At 41.7% G+C, this 18701-nt stretch overlaps 1 protein-coding gene across 1 annotated transcript in view; it reads right to left on the reverse strand.

Moving 5' to 3' along the window:
• The window catches only part of COL26A1 (collagen type XXVI alpha 1 chain), a 177248-nt gene that overhangs the window by 95455 nt on the left and 63092 nt on the right, over positions 1 to 18701 (reverse strand). Inside the window, exon 3 of the mRNA XM_054589277.1 lies at positions 8406 to 8509. Coding sequence (XP_054445252.1) covers positions 8406 to 8509 — 104 coding nt within the window. The remainder of the gene's footprint in view (positions 1 to 8405; positions 8510 to 18701) is intronic.

Below are 18701 nucleotides of genomic sequence, written 5' to 3' on the forward strand. Positions count from 1 at the left end.
GGAAGGAAGGAAGGAAGGAAGGAAGGAAGGAAAGAAAGAAGGAAGGAAGGGAGGGAGGAAGGAAGGAAGGAATTGTGACCCAAGTCACAAGAAAAGTGTCAATACATAGAAACCCTAAGATGACCCAAATGTTGAAAATAGAAGACAAAGACTTAAAGGCTGCTATTATATATAAATTCTAGTATATTTAATAAATCATGGTCATAATGATTGAAAGAATGGAAAAAATCTTAGAGAAACATAAAAAATAAAATATAAATTTTAGAACTGAAAAGTACATCTGAAATGAAAATTTCACTGGATGGGCTTGACAGATCATAGATGTCAGAAGAAAATCAATGAACTTTGAAGACTGATCAACAGAAATGATCCAATCCAAAGAATAGAGTGGCAAAAAACAAAAACAAAAAGTAGAACCTCATTGACAATACCAAGCAATCTAACGTGTGCAAAAAAACAGAACCTCAATGACAATGCCAAGCAATCTAACATGTGCAAATAGAATCTTGAGAGAAGAGAATAGTGCAGAGAAATATTTGAAAAAACCATGAACAAAAATGTCCTAATTTGGTAAAAACAAAAACCAAAAAAAATTGACTTATGGATCCAAATGCTCAAAGAACCCCAAGCAGGATTAAGATAATCCCACCTGGTAACATTTCAGTCAAACTGCTTTAACACAAAGATTTTAAAGTTTTTTGAAAACAGCAGAGGAGGCAAGGAAACACATTCATAGAAGAGAAACAACAATATGAGTTCAGCAGACTTTTCACTAGAAACAATAACTGCCAAAAGACAATGGATCAACCAATCTCTTTCAAGTACTGAAAGAAAAAATCATCAATCCAGAATTATGAATTCAATGAAAATATTATTTAAAACTTAATGGAAAATAAAGTATTGGAGATGATGATTGGAGAAAATAGAACCCTTGTACATTACTTGTGGGAATGTAAAATGGCTCAGCCACTATGAAAACAGTTTTACAGTGCCTCCGCAAGTTAAACATAGAATTGCCATATGATGCAGAAACCCCAATCCTAGAGTATATATCAAAAAGAATCGAAAACAGGTGTTCAAACAAAAACTTATATGTGAATGTTCGTAACAGCACTATTCACAATAGCTGAAATGTGGAAAAAACCCAAATGTCCATCAATGAGTGAATGAAAAAACAAAATGTGGTATATCCATATAATGGAATTTTATTCATTATTCAGATATATGCCACAACTTGGATGAAGCTTTAAAACATTATGCTAAGTAAAAGAAGCCAGGCACAAAAGGCCACAGAATGTATGGTTCTATTTATATGAAATATCCAGAATAGGCAAATCAATAGAGACAGAAAGCAGATTTGTGGTTGCCAAGGGCTAAGGGAATGGAGAATGAGGAATGACTGCTTAATGGGTATAGGGTTTCCCTTTGGGGTGATAAAAATAAGTTCTGGAACTAGACAGTGGTGATGGTTGCAAAATACTGTAAATGTACTTAATACCACTGAATTATACATTTTAAAATGGCTTATTTTATGTCTGTGTATTTTATCACAATTTAATTAATTAACTAATTAAAATTAAGGCAAAGTAAATACTAAAAATCTTCATTAGGTGAGAGAATTACTGCATGCAGATCTGCACTGCAAAAATGCTAAAATAACTTCCTTTTTATTTATTTTTTTAATATTTTATTTTTATGCTATTACAATTGTCCCCACTGAAATAACTTCTTGGTGTTGAGGAGAAAGGATACCAGATGGAGGTTCAGAGCTCCAGGAAGAAATTAAAGATCATTGAAAATGATAACTATGAGATAAATAAAATACTTTTTTCTCCTTTCACTTTTTAAAAGAATATCTGACTAGTTAATTCAAAAATTATGTTATTGAATTCTGATTTTTATAATATATTTAGATTTAAAACATATGACAATAGCACAAAGGATGATGGGGCAGATAAATAGAATTGTACTATTAATAATTTCTTCTAATTTACATGGAATAGCCCCATATTTACAGTTTACTATGACAAGTTAAGGAAACAGACTGTAATCCTTAAAACAAGAAATAATACAGAGAAGTATAACTAAAAATCAAATAAAGGAAAATATGCAATTTCTGTTTCCAGTCATACTAACTCACTCTTAACTCGACTTTCCACCATAAGCAATTAAAAAATTGGACAAAATTTATTACACAAATGTTCATAGACATGGAACAACATGGAACAATGATTCATGAGAGAAGAAAAACAAACAAGACAATTCCTAAAGGCACCTTCTGGACCTGAGCACACAGAGAGGGAACTAAGTAGAACACAGCAGTCTCTGAATTGAAGAGGTAACAATTAGAGTTCAGGGAGGCTGAAGGGTATTTGGTGGACAGAATACCGAAGAAAGTAGAATTATGCAGAAATTATTCATGGAGGCAAAACTTACTTAACTGTACACTTCTGATGTATGTAATAAGTTATATGTAAATTTTACCTCAATAAAGTTTATTTAAAAATGTATAAATATTAAAATAAAATATAGAAAACATCATAGCCCCATACCTATATATTGCCTTGTATACATAAAATCCGTTAACAAATTCATTTGATATCAACAAATTTGTTGTCAAAAACTCCCCAACAAAGAAATTCTATTAAACATTTAAGGAAAAACTTATACCAACTTTATTTTAAAAAATGCTTTCAGAAAATAGAGGAGGAAGGAAAATTTCCCAATTCTTTTTATGAGAACAGCATAACCCTCATAACAATAGACTGACAGGCATTATAAGGAAAGAAAATTACATATAAAATCAAATATGGAAATATAAAAAAGAATAATACATCCAAATGAAGTTTATCCTAGTAATAAGGTCACTCTCAGGAACAAAGAGTTGGTTAGTATTCAGTGTAATTTGCCACATTAACATAATTAAGAACAAAAAATATGATTACCTAAATATAGATGCAGAAAAAGCACTTGATGAAATTCAGTACCTATTCATGATAAATATTCTCCAGCAAACTAAGAACAGAGGTGATTCTTTTCATCTGATAAACGGCATATATGAAAAATATCCTGTTAACAACATACTTAATAGTGAAATATTGAGAATTTTCTCCCATGACCAAAAACAGAGCAAATGTGTCTATTCTCACTACTTCTATTAAACATTTTACTAGGAGCTCAAGCAGTCCAATAAGGCAATACAAAGAAAGTCATAAAGATTTGAAAGGAAGAAGCAAAATGTCTTTATTCACAGAGGACATGATAGTTTTTGTAGAAATTCAAAAAAAGTCAATAAATAGGTTACTAGAACTAATAAATAAATTTAGTATGGTTTTCAGATACTAGGTCAATATTTACAAATCAAATACATGTTTATATAGTAGCATCAAAAAATTAGAAAATCTTATTTTAAAAAGCAATTTAACTTTTTTAAAAGTACCAAATATTTAGAAATATACATAATAAAACACAAGCAAGCCCTCTATTCTGAAAACTATAAAAATGGCTGAGAAAAATTAAAGGACTAAATAAATGGTGAGCTATACTATGTTCATGAATCAGCAGACTCATTATTAAGATAGTCATTCTCCCCAAATTGGTCTATAAATTTTATCACAATCCTGACCCCAATCCTAACAGACAGCTTTGTGTAGACATTGATAGGTTGACTGTAAAATTTTTTATGGGAATGCAAAGAAACTAAAGTAGTCAAAATAGTATTTAAAAAGAAAAAATTACATTCTATTTTATTCCACAGATAAAATTAAAAAGATTAATATGACCAAATGTTGGCCAGAATATGAAGCAATTGGAACAAGCTTTGCTTGTTAATTGTAAATTGTTAAAACCTTTTCGGAAAATAATTTGGCTGTTTTTTTATAACATTAAACAACCCAATTAAAAATGGGCAAAAGTCTTAGACAGATTTCACAAAAGAAGATACAAGAATGGCTGGTAAGCACATCAGACAGGTACACAAAAAGATGCTCAACATCATTTGTCAACAGGGAGGTACAAATTAAAATCACAATCAAAGAGCATTTCATACCCACTGCAATGGCTAAAATAAAAAAGACAGGCAACGCCAAATGTTAACAAGGATATGGAGCAACTGGAACATACTTTCCTGGTAGAAGTGTAAAATGGAAATCACATTTGGCTCTTTTTTATAAAGTTAAACATACACCATGACCTAGCAATTCTAGGGATTTATCCCAGGGAAATAAAAATATCTGTTCACAGAAGCTTTATTCATAAAGCCACAAACTAGGAACAATCCAAATTATTATCCACAGGAGAATGGATGAATAAAATTGTGGTTATTTATATAATGGAATAATACCCACTAACAAAAACAAATAAACTACTGATATACATGTAACAACATGAACACATCTCAAAAATTATGATAAATGAAAGAAACCATACACAAAAGGGAATCACACCATATGATTCCATTTATGTGAAGTTCAAGAATAGGTAACACAGATCTATTATGATAAAAATTAGAACAGTGGTTGCCTGGTGGTGGGAACATTCTCGGGAGTGATGGAAATGTTTATGTATCATTTAAAACTCAAGTTGTACGTTTAGGATTGGTGCATTACAGTGTATGTAAATTTTACTTCAGTTAAAAAAGATGTTTACAGCAATGTTCTTAATAACTTAAAATTAGAAGCAACTTAAATACCTTATAGTGGCGATTCAGTTAATAAAGCATGTACCCAAATAAAAACACCACTAAAAATGATACTGTAGAAAGCTATATATTGACAACAAGTTCATGACAATTTTTATGAAAAAGAAAGTTATAAAACAACATGTACACTACAACTGACCTGTAAGCTCAGAAAATGGTCTGAAGGCCTCTCACTTAAGTGAGACTTGAGGTTAACATAAAAGAGTATTTTCACTTTTTCTACCCTAAGCATATACTTGCTCCTGTAATAAGAAAAAAAATTTCTAGATATACATAGTTATAGATTCATACATACAGTTAGTTTTTGTTATTCATGGTAGTTCTGTTCTATAAAGACACCAGAAACTCTAAATTAGCAAATATTGAACCACTGCTCCTAGGGGAAATACACGGCTAGGTTCTTATGTGCGTCACAACATTTTCATCAGCTGATCAATATGTAATCTTGTTTTGTGGGTACTTCTCTTTAAAGACACCTTATTAAATATATACCATTGATTCATTAACATCGAACTCACAGTCAACAGCACCATAACCAAATACCTGAGAAAAGCTCATTTATAGCATGCATTTTCTCCATAAGGCACATCATAACCTTTTTATACTTAAGAACACTAGATAGCACTATGCTTGGGAACATTTTAAACAATGGGATCTCCTCCCATCAAAAAAAAAAAAAAAAAACCCATAAAAATGTGAAAACCATGGCATTAAAACACTTGAAAGAACACTTGTTTGCAGTATGAGAGGTGAAGCAAGAAGGCAGAGTTTTGCCTTGTTCAGCCCCAGCTGGGAGCATGCAAGAGGAGCAACTCAAATTTTCTCCCTTACTGTGCATGTCTGTGAATGACCATCAAAGTGCCTCTAGTACTGATTTGGAGGGGGAGGGGAGGTTACAAATAAACTTTAACAAGTAGGTCAATTAACAAATACAGAATTTGCAAATAATCAGGATTGATCATATATAGACCTATCTATGGAGCAAGGTATCCCCAAGCCTTTGGCCTGCACTCCCGGGGCATCCAGGGAGGAAGAAGAGAATGCCGGCCAATAGGAGGCAGGACCTGGATAAACAAAGAAGGGAGGGAGGAGGCCCAGAGAGAGGCCACTTGGGAGACTGGAGCCACCTACCCCTAAGCAGTCAAATCCAGAGTCATAAGACTGGACAGGCCTGAGAGCTTGGAAGGAAGACCAAACACAGCCAAAGAGAAACATGCTTCTCCTGGGGAAGCTCATCCGAACAAAAGTGAAACCCACGAGGAGGGCACTTCTGATGTGCAGGCTTTCCAGAGAGGCAGCAATGGGAACAAGTGGGAATAATTGTCCCAGGACCCTCAACAACCATCTTAAGAATATGCTTAAAATCATAGACACTACCTTGCTTTTCCCTTCTGTCTTCATTGTTTCATTTTCAGGGATGTGAAATCTTCACAAAGGCTTTTGGGAGCTAGTCCCAAACTCAGGCCAGGCCCTTGCACTCTCAGGAATCCTCAACCACGCAGGCCCCTCGTGCTCAGAGCGAGGAAGGGGGCCGCTCGATCCTGAGCCTCTCTGAAAGTGCCATGCCTCATGCCACATCCTCCGTGCTCTGTCCACTCAGTCTGCAAGAAGGATTACCCTGACCTTAATTAAAGAGAGGCCTGGCCTTGGCGCTTGGCTCTTTGGAGGTTATCGCTAAGCCCTTGTAATGACCTGCCTAATAAGAGTGCTTTTGTTTATCTGGGAACCTTGGGCCACTCTAGACAGTCTATGCCAACAATATGATACTTAGGAACATCCCGGGGCTACACGGTGCCCCCCAATCTCCAGAGGGGCTTGGGACAGCTCAGCATGCGAGCAGCCACCATGTATGCATGCATGACCAAGTCCCACTAAGCACACTCACTCAAGGAATTTCCCTGGTGGGCAATACCCTATGTATGTTGACCCATGTCACTGTTAAGAGAGGTTAGTACTGTCCACACCTCCGCTGGGAGGAGACAACGGGAAGCCCTGAGTGCGGATGCCTCCTGGACTCTGCCCCTTGCAGCTCTTATCTGAGCTGAGTTTAAATTGTTTCCTTTCACTGTAATAAACCACAAATGTAAGTATAACAGCTTTTGAGTTCCATAAGTCCTTCCAGTAAATTATCAAACCTGAGGGTTGTCTAGGGTCTCCCAATGGGTCTATGTATCCATTTCTCTAATCCTCTTTGGAATCAGCTTTGCCACCCCGCCAGTTCCCCCACTGAGTTCAATAAAACACACCCTCACTATCTCCTTGTGTGAGAATTATGGCTAAGTCTGCACTTCATTAGGTGGAGCTCAATGCTGATTGTTGAAAAGCACCCAGTCAGTTCCTCAAGGGTAAATCAATCACTCCCTTGAAACCCCGTCTCCTCACCCCTTGCATAATGCAAACAGCCGCTCTGCTCTGCTCCGTTGGGGGACCAGAGGTCTCACCCACGGCCATGGCACCGACAGGAAAGGCAGGTCCAAATCCTGGCTCTGAGGACCTCAGACCTCAGTAAGGGGCCTGCTGTGCACTGTGGTCATTCAACACATAAAGTGCAGGGCCCTGTCACCCACACTTCCACTGGGGGTTAGCCTCACCTCACTCTCACCCCTGAACTCCCTCCGGTTCCTCCTCAAGGAAAGGCCTGTGGCAGTCCTGTGCCCCCAAGTGTGGCACAGCCCCAGGGGCTGCCCCCCCGCCACTGCCAGCATCAGGCAGCTCAGACATCAGGAAGAGTGCTGCCCCTGGATCCTTCTACATCTCGACCCCTTCCTTCAGCTCCGCACGGGGTCACGAGCGCACTGAAGCATCAGCATCATCATCCGCAGCAGCAGCAGCAGCATCGCCATTTCTGCTGGTTCTGTGACGTTATTATTTAAAACCAAAAGCATTTTAGGCAGTTTATAAAAAATGTGTCTACATAACTTGTAACTTATTGTAACTTTTATTATAACCCTAACGTATTATAAAAGTATATATAACAAAAATCAGTAAATTAGATAAGAAAGATGAAAGAATAATTTTGTCAGAAAGTCAAGGTTGAGGAAAGCTACTATTTCCAAATACAAAACTCATCCCTCAGCCTTAAGACTGGCCAGCTATGCCAGGAGAAAGGAGGGCTGCAAACCTGTTCATGAGGCAGGACCTGCTTTCCCTGGCTGTGAGCACCGCGGGGGTTTGCGATGGCCATCCTGACTTCCACCTGAGTGCAGCTTCCTGGCCCTTCTGGGCTCCAGAGCCAGGCTGAGCCCAGAGCAGGGCTCAGAAAAAAGGCCCGGCCCTGGGCCCCATCCTCCTATCCTCCCTCTGGGCACCAGCCAGGCAGAAGCGCAGGGGCAGCGGGCGAGGCCTTCCTTCCGCCGCCACGTTCCAGGTGCACCTGCCTCATTCTGCAGCAGACATGGCTGCAAGGCTAGTGAGCCTCATCTGCATTTTCTCAGAGCCCAAACTTCCAGCTCTGCCTGCCCCAGTCTCTGGGTGAGTTGGAGCCAGAGTGAAAGAAATACGCTGAGTAGAATCATGATCCCCACACTGGGGCTCACCCCCGTTTGGCTGGTCCAGAACATTTGGTCCCAAGGTGTTGGGAAAAAGAAGGAAGAACGTGGAGAAACAGAGACTGGCTCACAGGAAAACAGCAGGAGAAGCATTCAGGACTCCGAAGCCCAGCCCAGCCAGCGCCCCGTCCCGCGCCCCCGTGTCCCAGGAGACTCACCCTCGTCACAGTTGCTCCCAGTAAAGCCAGGGCAGCACTTCCACTCCAGCGCTGTCACCGTTCGGTAGGACACTCTGTATGTGGGTCTGATCAGAGTCCTGTAACTAACACAAGGGCAGCGTCAGGACAGTGTGAGCACCCAACTGCCCATTCCCAGACCCAGCTCTTGCAGGGCCAGCCCAGCCCAGGGCTCTGGGGGCTGCCCAGCCAGGGATCCTGTGGCCCCAGCTCTGTGTTACTGGCTGTGTGGCCCCGGCAAGTGACCATCCCTCTCCGTGCCAAGTATGTTCTAAAGTCCCTTCCAGCTCTGTCTTCCTGAAAGTCTGCAAGTGTGGCCAACTATGGTGGAAAGATGCCCCGCACACGGACTGCTATGGACTGAATTGTGTCCCCCAGAATTCATATGCTGAAGCCCCCCTCTCCCCCACACACACTGAGGAAAGGTCATGTGGGGACACAGAAGAAGACAGCTGCCTGAGAAAACAAAGTTCTGTTGTTTAAGCCACCCAGTCTATGATATTGTGTTATTCAAGCTAAGACATTGACCAAAGTAATAAATAAGGCAAAGAAAAATATCATTAGAACCTGTGTAACTTCCAACTACCCACAAGTCACTGAACTCCAACCTTTTTCCCAATCATTATTTTCTTTCGTTGATTCATCCAATGAATGCTTTTTGAGTGCCAACTACATGTTATACTTGGTCACAGGTTGATAAAACTGAGTCCCCATGTTGAAGAAATCACTGTCTAGTGGACAATAGAGACATTTCAATGAAAATCTACAATCCAGTAGTCTGATTCCAGCAGCAATAAAGTGCTTCACCAATTGCTGTGGAGTTCATAGTAAAATTTCAACATCCTATAGTTTTAATTTTTCTTACAAATAAGTTTGATACTTATTTTGTATCAACTGTATTTTGGAAATTTGTGAAACTCCAATAGTGTATATAACATATATGACCAAATTTCACAACGGGGATGCGTTCCGCCTTGTTATTCACTTTGCATGCATCATTATAACTTTGCTGCTTGATCAAGTTGGCACACCTTCCTCTTAAAAACAAAATTCCATGACTTCACAAAATTTGAATCTGCTGACACCGAGCAACTTAACCAGTGAATGCAAAAATTATGAATTAATTGGTAGCAGCAGGCATGACATTTCGAGATGTACTGTTGACAGGAAAACACAGGAGTCACATCTTGGATTTCAGAAATACTGCACCAAATCCGAAAAATCCTCTTACACTAATTTCCCTTTTTAAAAAAATCCTCTCACTCATGTTTCATAAACATTCCAGCAAACCAGCTTCCCCTTGGAGAGCTAAGGAGGGTATCGCTGCGCGCAGCCAGGGGCAGGAACCTTCGAGCGAGGAGCAAGAGATTGCACAGAGGGATGCTCACAGCTGGGATCGGGAGAGGCTTGGACTAAAGATCCCGCCTCCACCCACTCCAGGAAGCAATTGGCATAGGCCAATGGGCAACGAGGGTGACAGAGAAACGGTGCCATCCATCATCACCACTCTTCACAGCAGGTGGCCTGGGGGGGCCACAGGTGGGTTAATGAGCCTGGGTCAGAGGAGTGTGAATTGACTGCATTCTAAACGCACTTTCACACTCACACACACATTCACTTGCATACTCACACCTCACATACACATACACTCTCACATGCACACACATGCCCACAATGCTTTCACACACCCATGCGCATGCTCACACACTCAACACTTACATGCACTCATTCACAAGCTCACACTCTCACATCCCGTGCCTGCTGCAGACCTCCCAGCCTGAAGCAGCCCCGCTGGGAGAGGGAGAGAGGGGAGAAGCCCTAATTTAGATAAAAGAGGCCAGTTTTATTGTGGTTATCATTTCACAATATAAGTAAATCAAACCATCAGGCTGTAGGCCTTAAACTTACACAGTAATGTATACCAATTATTTCTCAATAAAACTGGGGGAAAAAGTGCATTATCTAGCAAAAAAATGTTTAAAGATGCCAGTTTTTAAATTAATTCCTGGACTAAGATTGTTGCTCTGGCTGAGAAAGATCAGAAAAGCTTCAGAATCCATCTGGGGCAGACATTCAGGGCAGGAAGGGTCAAGTTGCTTATTGCTTGTGTCCTGCCCAGTGCACCTCGTGCTACGGAAGGGTCCTGCCCACACCCTCAGCACCATGGGATAGGTGAAGCCCCGGGCTTCCGGCTTTGCCCCTAGTGCACAAGCACAACGGGGACTTGCACATGTTCTTTAACCTCCCTGGGCCCGTTTCCTGGTCTGCATGACGAGGACCCCATGGAGGCCATAATGTAGTATGTGAGGCTCCCTGGGAGGACATGTGTGGGAGGCACCGAGAGCAGAAAGGGGTGCACAGAGGCTAGGTTTGCAAACACAGATCTGACCTCATCCCTCCCAGTCCACACCCTGCGGCAGTCCCCATTGTGGTCAGGAGAGTGTGACCTGTTTAGCCACGTGTGCAGGCCCTCTCCAGCTCACACGGCCACCCACGGCCCCCTGTGCCAGAGGCTACCCTTTGGCCTCTGGCCTGTGAGCCCTCCCAAATGCACCAGGCATCCTGCAGTCCACTCCTTGAGTGATAGATGATGATAAACATACTAACGTGCACAGATAAGACAAGAGCCTTCATTAAGTGCTCTCCATGTACTGGGTACTGTTCTGAGTGTTTTACATTTGCTGACTCACAACAGCCCTAACAGATGTATGCTATTACTGTTCCTAATTTATGGATGAGAAAACTGAGGCAAAGAAGTTAAGTAATTTTCTCAAGGTGGTAGAACTAGGATCCAAATGCAGGCGGAATTGGTAGAGCCCAGTAATGCTAGTTTGTGTCTGTTTGTCTCTACATCTGCCCAAGACACTAATCTTGGGCTCCTGAACCAAAGGGAGAGCTTGGTCCCCAGAGAAGGTCTCTTTCTGCCCCTCACTTTGAGGCCATCCGCTGGCCTGTGCCACCATAGGACCAGAAGGTACCAGATGGCCTGCGAAGTCCAAGAGCAGGGAACACCAGCAGGTGGCGCTGCTTCCCCAGCTCAAAGGGCCAGAGCTCAGCGTGGTTGACCCCTCCCGTCTTACCTGAAAGCCCCCAGGCAAGTCTCAGAGTTCTTTGCCTCTCCCTCAGTCCAGGCAAAAAACTGAAAAGCTTCATCCTTTTACATCCATGAAGAACTCCCAATCCTCCCGCTGGGCTCCAGGCTGCAAACCCAGATCTTTCTAAATTGCAGATCCAGTTTTTTGTGGCTGCGCTCTCTCAAAAATCTTCCATGGCTCCCATAAACTAAAGACTAAACTCTTTAAGTCAGTAAACAAGGCCCTGCCATTCTACCACCGCTCCTCCTACCACTGCTAGCAAAGCACCAGCACACAAGCTGCCCTTCCTGACCTCCTCCCCCCGCCACCCTCCCCCCCCACCCACCCCGGGCCTTTGCATGGGAATGCTCTTCTGCCTAACTGCTTTCCTCCTTTACTCTGCCTGAGAAAAATCCCCAAGAGCTTTCAGGGTGTGTCTCAAAGGTCCCCTCCTCCTCTGTGAAGCACTTTCACCCCCTGGCCAGAATTGACAGGCTCCCCTCTCAGCCTTCTAGCAACACCTTGTACAGAGTTTGGTTATAATCCAACACTCATTCGTACACTTACAGATACATACCAAGAGCCTGCTGCGTGCCAGACAGTGGAATACAAGAATGAAGAAGGCCGGCAAGGGCTTCGCTGACAGAGTTTGTGGCACTAATCATATGTCACAAGTGAGTTTATGACCGTGTACTGTGATAAGTGCTATGAAGGAAAGCACTGAGTTCACTCTTCACATTATAATGGACTTTTTCTTGTATTATTAAAATATAATGTACATACAGCAAAGTAGACCAATCTAATATTGAGCTCATTGAACTTTTACTTACGGGCACACCAACATTTCTATCACTCGAAGGTCCCCTTGTGCCCCCTTCATGTCGATCTCCCGGCCCCAGACACAACCACTCTTCTGACTGCTCTCACCAGAGAATAGTTTTAACAATTTCTAAAATTTCACATACTAAATGGAAGCTCACAGCATGCAATCTTTTGTGTCTGTCTTTTTTCACTCATCCATTATGTCTGAGTTTCATCCATGTTAAGTATTTTATTACTACTTATTCCATTATATAAATATTCCATTATATAAATAAACATGTGTCCACTCTCTTGTTGATGGGTGTTTGGGTTGTCTCTAGTCTTGAGCTATGATGGACAAAGATGCTATGAGCATTCTAATACAGTCTTTGTAAACAGGTGTTTTTATTTCTCCAGATTATATACATAGGAATAGAATTGATGGGGCATAGGATGGATACATTTTAACTTTAGTAGATGGTACAAACAGGTTTCCATGACCTGTTTGGATGAACCAGTTCACATGCTTAGCAGCAATGTATGAGTCCCAGTTGCTCCATAACCTTGCCAACATTTGATATTGTCAGTCATTTTCATTTTTGTCATTCTAGGGCACATGTAGTACTCTTTTGCTATGGTTTTAACTTGAAATTCCTATTGACTAAATAAAGTAACCCCTTTTCATGTTTGTCATTTGTATACCTTCTTACGTGAAGTGCCTGTTCAAGACTTTTGCCCACTTTTACATTGGGTTTGTGTCTTTTTCTTACTGATTTGTAAGATATATACTATATTTTTTATAGGAAACCTTTGTCAGATGTATGCATTACAAATGTTTTCTCCTAACCTGCGGTTTGCCTTTTCATTTTCTCAAAGATATATTTATGATAATCAGTTTTTAATTTTGATAAAGTCCAACTTACCAATTTTTAAAATTTTATCATTTGTTGGGTAGAAATTAAGGTTCATTATTTTTCCTTTGGCGATCCACTTGCTCCAGCACCATTTATTGAAAAGACCTTTTCCCCCCACTGAATTATTTTAGCCTTGTTGGCAACCAAGTGATTGTTTTCTGTTTCCAGACTCTCTATTCTGTTCCATTGATCTGGTTCTCTACCTTTGCACCAAAACCACACTGTCTTAATAAGTGTAGCTTTACAGTGAGTCTCAAAATCTGGTAATGTAAGTCTTCCAGTTTTGTTCTCCTTCAAAATTGTTTTGGTTATCTAGGTCCATTGCATTCCCATAATTTTGAACTGGCTAATCAATTTCTGCAAAAAAAAAAAAAAGAAAAAAAAAAAAACCCACTATGATTTTGATAAAGATTTTGTGGAATCTATATATAGATTAATTTCTAGAGAATTGACATCCTAATAATATTTAGTCTCCCTATCCAGCAGAACTTTGCATTTATTTAGATCTTTAATTTTTCAGCAGGGGGCACATCTTTTATTAAATTTACTTGTAGATATTTGTCTTAGTCTGCGCAGGCTCCCACTACAAAATATCATAAACTGACTGGCTTAAACAATAGAAATATATCTTCTCAAAGTTCTGGAGGCTGGGAAGTCCAAGATCAAGATTCCAGCCAATTCAGTTTCTACTGAGGACTCTCTTTCTGGCTAGCAGACAGACACTTACTGTGTTCTCACATGGCCTTTCCTCAGAGAGAATGTGTAAGGGGGTGGAAGAGAGAGAGAACACTGTCTGCTGTCTGTTCTTATAAGGACACTAATCCTGTTGGATCAGGGCTCCACCCTTATGACTTCATTTAACCTTAATCAGTATTCCCTTAGGGATCCCATCTCCAAATACACGCACATCGGGGACTTCAACATATGAAGGGTGGGGGGATATAAACATTCACCCCATCACAGTGTTTAATGCTTTTTTTTCTTTTATTGTACATGAGGTTTTTTTCCATTTCACTTTCCACTTGCTTCTGCTAATATATGAGTATAGTTATTCATTTATTTGTACTAACCTTGTATCTTAGTCCATTCTAGCTCCTATAACAGAATACCAGAGCCTGAGTGGCTCACAGATAACGGACATTTATTTCTCATCGTTCTGGAAGCTGCGAAGCCCAAGACCAAAGTGCTGGCAGATTCCATGTCTAGTGAGGGCTTACCCTCTGGTTCACAGACAATCATATTTCACTGTGTCCTCACAGGTAAGAAAGGGCAAAGGAGCTCTGTGGAATATCCTTGATAAGAACACTAATCCCATTCATGAGGGCTCCACCCTCATGTCCTAATCACCTCTCAAAGGTCCCACCTCCAAACACCACCCTGTTGGAGTTAAGATTTCAACATACAAATTTGGAGGGGGGGAATACTTGTATGCAGTGACCTTAATAAGTTCATTTATTACTTCTAGTACTGTATTGCCTATTCTTTCAGATATTCTATGTATACAATGTCACCTGTGAATAAAGAGTTCTTTATGTCTCATTTGTTTCTAATCTGTATGCCTTTTATTTCTTCTTGTGTTACTGCCTGCAGTATAATTCTGAATAGAAGTGGTAACAGTGGTCATTTCCATGTTCCCCTGCTAAGGGGGAATGTGTACAATAGTTCATCAATTAAGTATGACATTGGCTGTTTCGTTATCCTTATTAGACTGAGGACTTTCCCTTCTCTACCTAGTTTGCTGAGAGAATTATTTTTATCATGAATGGGTGCTGAATTTTATCAAATGATTTTTCTACATCTATTGAGATGATCATATAACTTTTATCCTTTATTCTGTTGTTTTGATGAATCACATTAATTAATATTCAAATGTTAAGCCAACATATTGTAGCATTCCTGGGATAAACCCCATTTGGTCATAATAGATTATCCTTTTTCTATCTCTCTGAATTCTATCTTCTAATATTTCATTTTGAATTTTTATATCTATATTTACAAGGGATATAGGTGGAATTTTTTATCTCTGGAAAAAAACATGAGAAACTGATTAACCAGAATCACCTCCAGGGTGGGTGGGGGCTTCAGTTTTTACTCTATACTCTTTAATACTTTTTGGATTTTGAATTTTGTGCCTTTTAAATCACTCAGAAAAGAATAAAAGTAAATGCTAAATAAAAAACAGATGATGCTATTATGGACTGAATGTTTATGTCTCCCCCCACCCCTAAATGCATATGTTGAAACCCTAACCCTCAAAGTGTTGGTATTTAGAGGTGGGGCCTTTGGGAGGTATTAGGTTTAGATGAGGTCATGAGGGTGGGGCCCCTGTGATGGGATTAATATCCTTATAACAAGAAGAAGAAGAAGAAGAGAGATCAGAGCTCACTCTCTCTGTCCTCCGTGTGTGCGAACACAGAAGACAGCTGCCTACAAAGCAGAAAGAGGGCCTTCACCAGGAACCGATCTGCCAGCACCTTTATCTTGGACTTGCCAGGCTCAAGAACTGCATAAAACAAATGTCTGTTGCTTACGCCACCCAGTCTACAGCATTTTGTTACAGCAGCCCAAGCAGACTAATACAGATTTACATTAAATGTTTAACACAATTTCCAGGAGATGCAAATGATGATAAATGTTACTTATTATGACGGCTGGTTTTAGGTGTCAACTTGACAGGGCTAAGGGAGGCCCACATAACTGGTACAACATTATTTCTGAGTGTGACTATGAGGGAGTTTCCAGAGAGATTAGCATCTGAATTGAGGAACTGAGGAAAGAAGATCACTGTTGGTAGAACTATAAATTGGTGTAGCCACTATGGAAAATAGTACAGAGGTTTCCTTTAAAAAATTAAAATAGAATGATTATATGATCCAGCAATCCTTCTGGGTATATATCCAAAGGAAACGAAATCAGTGTTCCCTGCAATATTATTCACAATAGTCAAGACATGGAAACAACCTAAGTATCCATCAACAGATGAATAGATTAAAAAGTGACTCCCAATAAATGTAAATTTTAAAATTTTGTAAAAATTGTGACCTGTTTACACACACACACACACACACACACACGCAATGGAGTATTATTCAGCCATAAAAAAAGAGGGAAACACTGCCATTTGTGACAACATGGATGAACCTGGAGAACGGCATACTAAGTGAAATAAACCAGACACAGAAAGACAAATATGTCATGATCTCATACATGGAACAACAGCAACAAAAATATGTAGTGCTCATAGTAACAAAGAGTAGAACAGTTGTTACCAGAATAGTTGTAGGAGGTAAAGGAATGGGGAGATACTGGTAAAAGCGTCCAAACTTCCATTTACAAGAGAAGTAAGTTCAGCTTGGCCCCTCTGGTTAATAGTAATGTATTATGTACTTGAAATTTGCTAAGACAGCAGATCCCAAGTAGTGTCACTGCGCGCGCGCGCGCGCGCACACACACACACACACACACACACACAGTAACTATGGTAATTATGGGAGGCGATGAATGTGTTAATAAGCTTGACTGTGGTAATCATTCCACAACGTGTATGTATATCAAAACATCACATTGTACACCTTAAACATGCACAATTTTTATTTGTCAAAAATAAATAATCACACAAGTACACACACACATGCAGAATCTTGAAGGTCTATGTGAGACAAGAGGTCAAGGATGATTCAAGGGGCAGAGAGGCCTCCTGCCCCTCTTTTACTCCCAACCCCAGGAAGCAATCCCTTTCAGAGCAGAGCAGCCCCCCAGACCGCCCCCACAATAAGGCAGACAGCCACAATCCCAGGGTCTGCAGACTTCATTTAACCCTCTACAGCCTTGAGGCCATTCTCATCTGAAAACACTGAGCTCCAGGAAGAACGCAGCTTGCCCAGGGCTCCGCAGAGAGGCCGCACACTGCACAGGGCTCACGCCGCCCGTGATATGGTGGTGTCAGCCTCGCTCCTAGGCAGCAGCACTGAGGGACAAGAACGAGGTACTGGGTCAGGGAGGAGGAGACATAGAGAACCAGGAGTGCCCCCCACCAAGGCTTTAATGACCTCCGGATATTAGAGAGAGAAACAAGATTGCTCCCTGAGGCCCGAATTCTCCCCAACCCGGAGATGTTCCAACCTCGCAGCTTCCTCCTGCTATCATGGTGCTGCGGTATTCACAGGGGACGGCGAGCAAACTCCACAATGTGGCTTATGAGCTCTGGCCCAGCATCCACCAGGCTTCCCCAGTGCCCCTTGTGCCCTTCACTTGCATTTCCCAGCCACCTTAAGGACATGTGCATCTCCCCTGCTAATTAAGGCCCTGTTACCTCCACCCTCACCTCAAAGGTCCTCTACTCCAGGAAGCCCTCCTGAGATCTCCATCTCCAACTAGATCAACGTTTCCAGCTGGCTCCCTGTGCCCTGCCTTCATAGCACTTACTCCAGGTTCCAAACTATATCCCCGTGTGTGGGTATGAATTGATGCCCATATCACTCTCACATCTTGAGCTCTAGGGCAGCGGGGACCATGTTTGTGTCTGGCACACAGTAGGTGGACAACACTATGTATCCGCTGACTGACCAAGGATCTGACCAAGAATCTGCCTCCTGTGACACAGCAGTTCTCCAGAGCCTTCTGGTCAACAGGCATCCAAGGCCACACAGCTGAAGATGGGGCAGCCCCTCAGTGGTCTGTGAAAAGTGCTATATATGCCCATTTTACAAATGGCAAATTCAGCTCAGAAAAGGAAGGGAAACGTAAGGTAGTTGGTTGTATCCGCTGAGCACCTGGGAGCTCAGCCCACTCATAGTGTGAGAGTAGTACAGTCCTGCTTATGGATGAGGACACCGAGCCCTTGCCTGAGCTGTGCAGCTGGTGGGCAGCAGCGCCCCAGCTCAGCCACACCATCAGGAAGTAGAGGAATCAGCCATGACCCACGCCCCACCCTCGATGGCACATCCCCAGAACTCTGTCTTTCCATCAGCTGCCACCTGCCTCCAACCCTGGACACGTCTAAGAAGTCAGATGAGGCTTCTCTGGTTCCTTTGACCCAGCTGAGATGGGGACACAGCGAGTGAGACATTGGGGCGTGCGTGCAGGGTGACTCCCCTAAGACAGTCCAGGCCAACTCAGGGCTCCGGAGGAGCAATGCAGGCAGGCAGGACAAGCACAGGGCTTTCCAGATGCTTTGTTTCTAGTTGATTCCAGTCCATCTCTGCCCCCCTGTGAGTGCCGAGTGAGTGCCCCCACTCTGAGCCCCTGTAAATTCTGAGTTGAGATGCAACAACCAGTCCCTTCCTAACCTGACAGTCTCCAAATGCAGTTTGGCGTTTCCATCTGGCGTCTCCCACCTTACCAGCCTTACAGGTTTTTTTCCACAAGAGCCCAATTCTAGGGACTCTGATCGCACTGCGTTTGCTCCCCCTCATCGGTGGATCCTGGGGCTTCCTTCACTGTCATCTGGCAAATTCAAGGACATACGTTCTCCTGGGGGTTATTCACTC

This window comes from Pteronotus mesoamericanus, unplaced genomic scaffold (assembly GCF_021234165.1).
Source record: "Pteronotus mesoamericanus isolate MK-2021 breed Mesoamerican mustached bat unplaced genomic scaffold, CSHL_Meso_final scaffold_167, whole genome shotgun sequence".
Taxonomy (NCBI): Eukaryota; Metazoa; Chordata; class Mammalia; order Chiroptera; family Mormoopidae; genus Pteronotus; species Pteronotus mesoamericanus.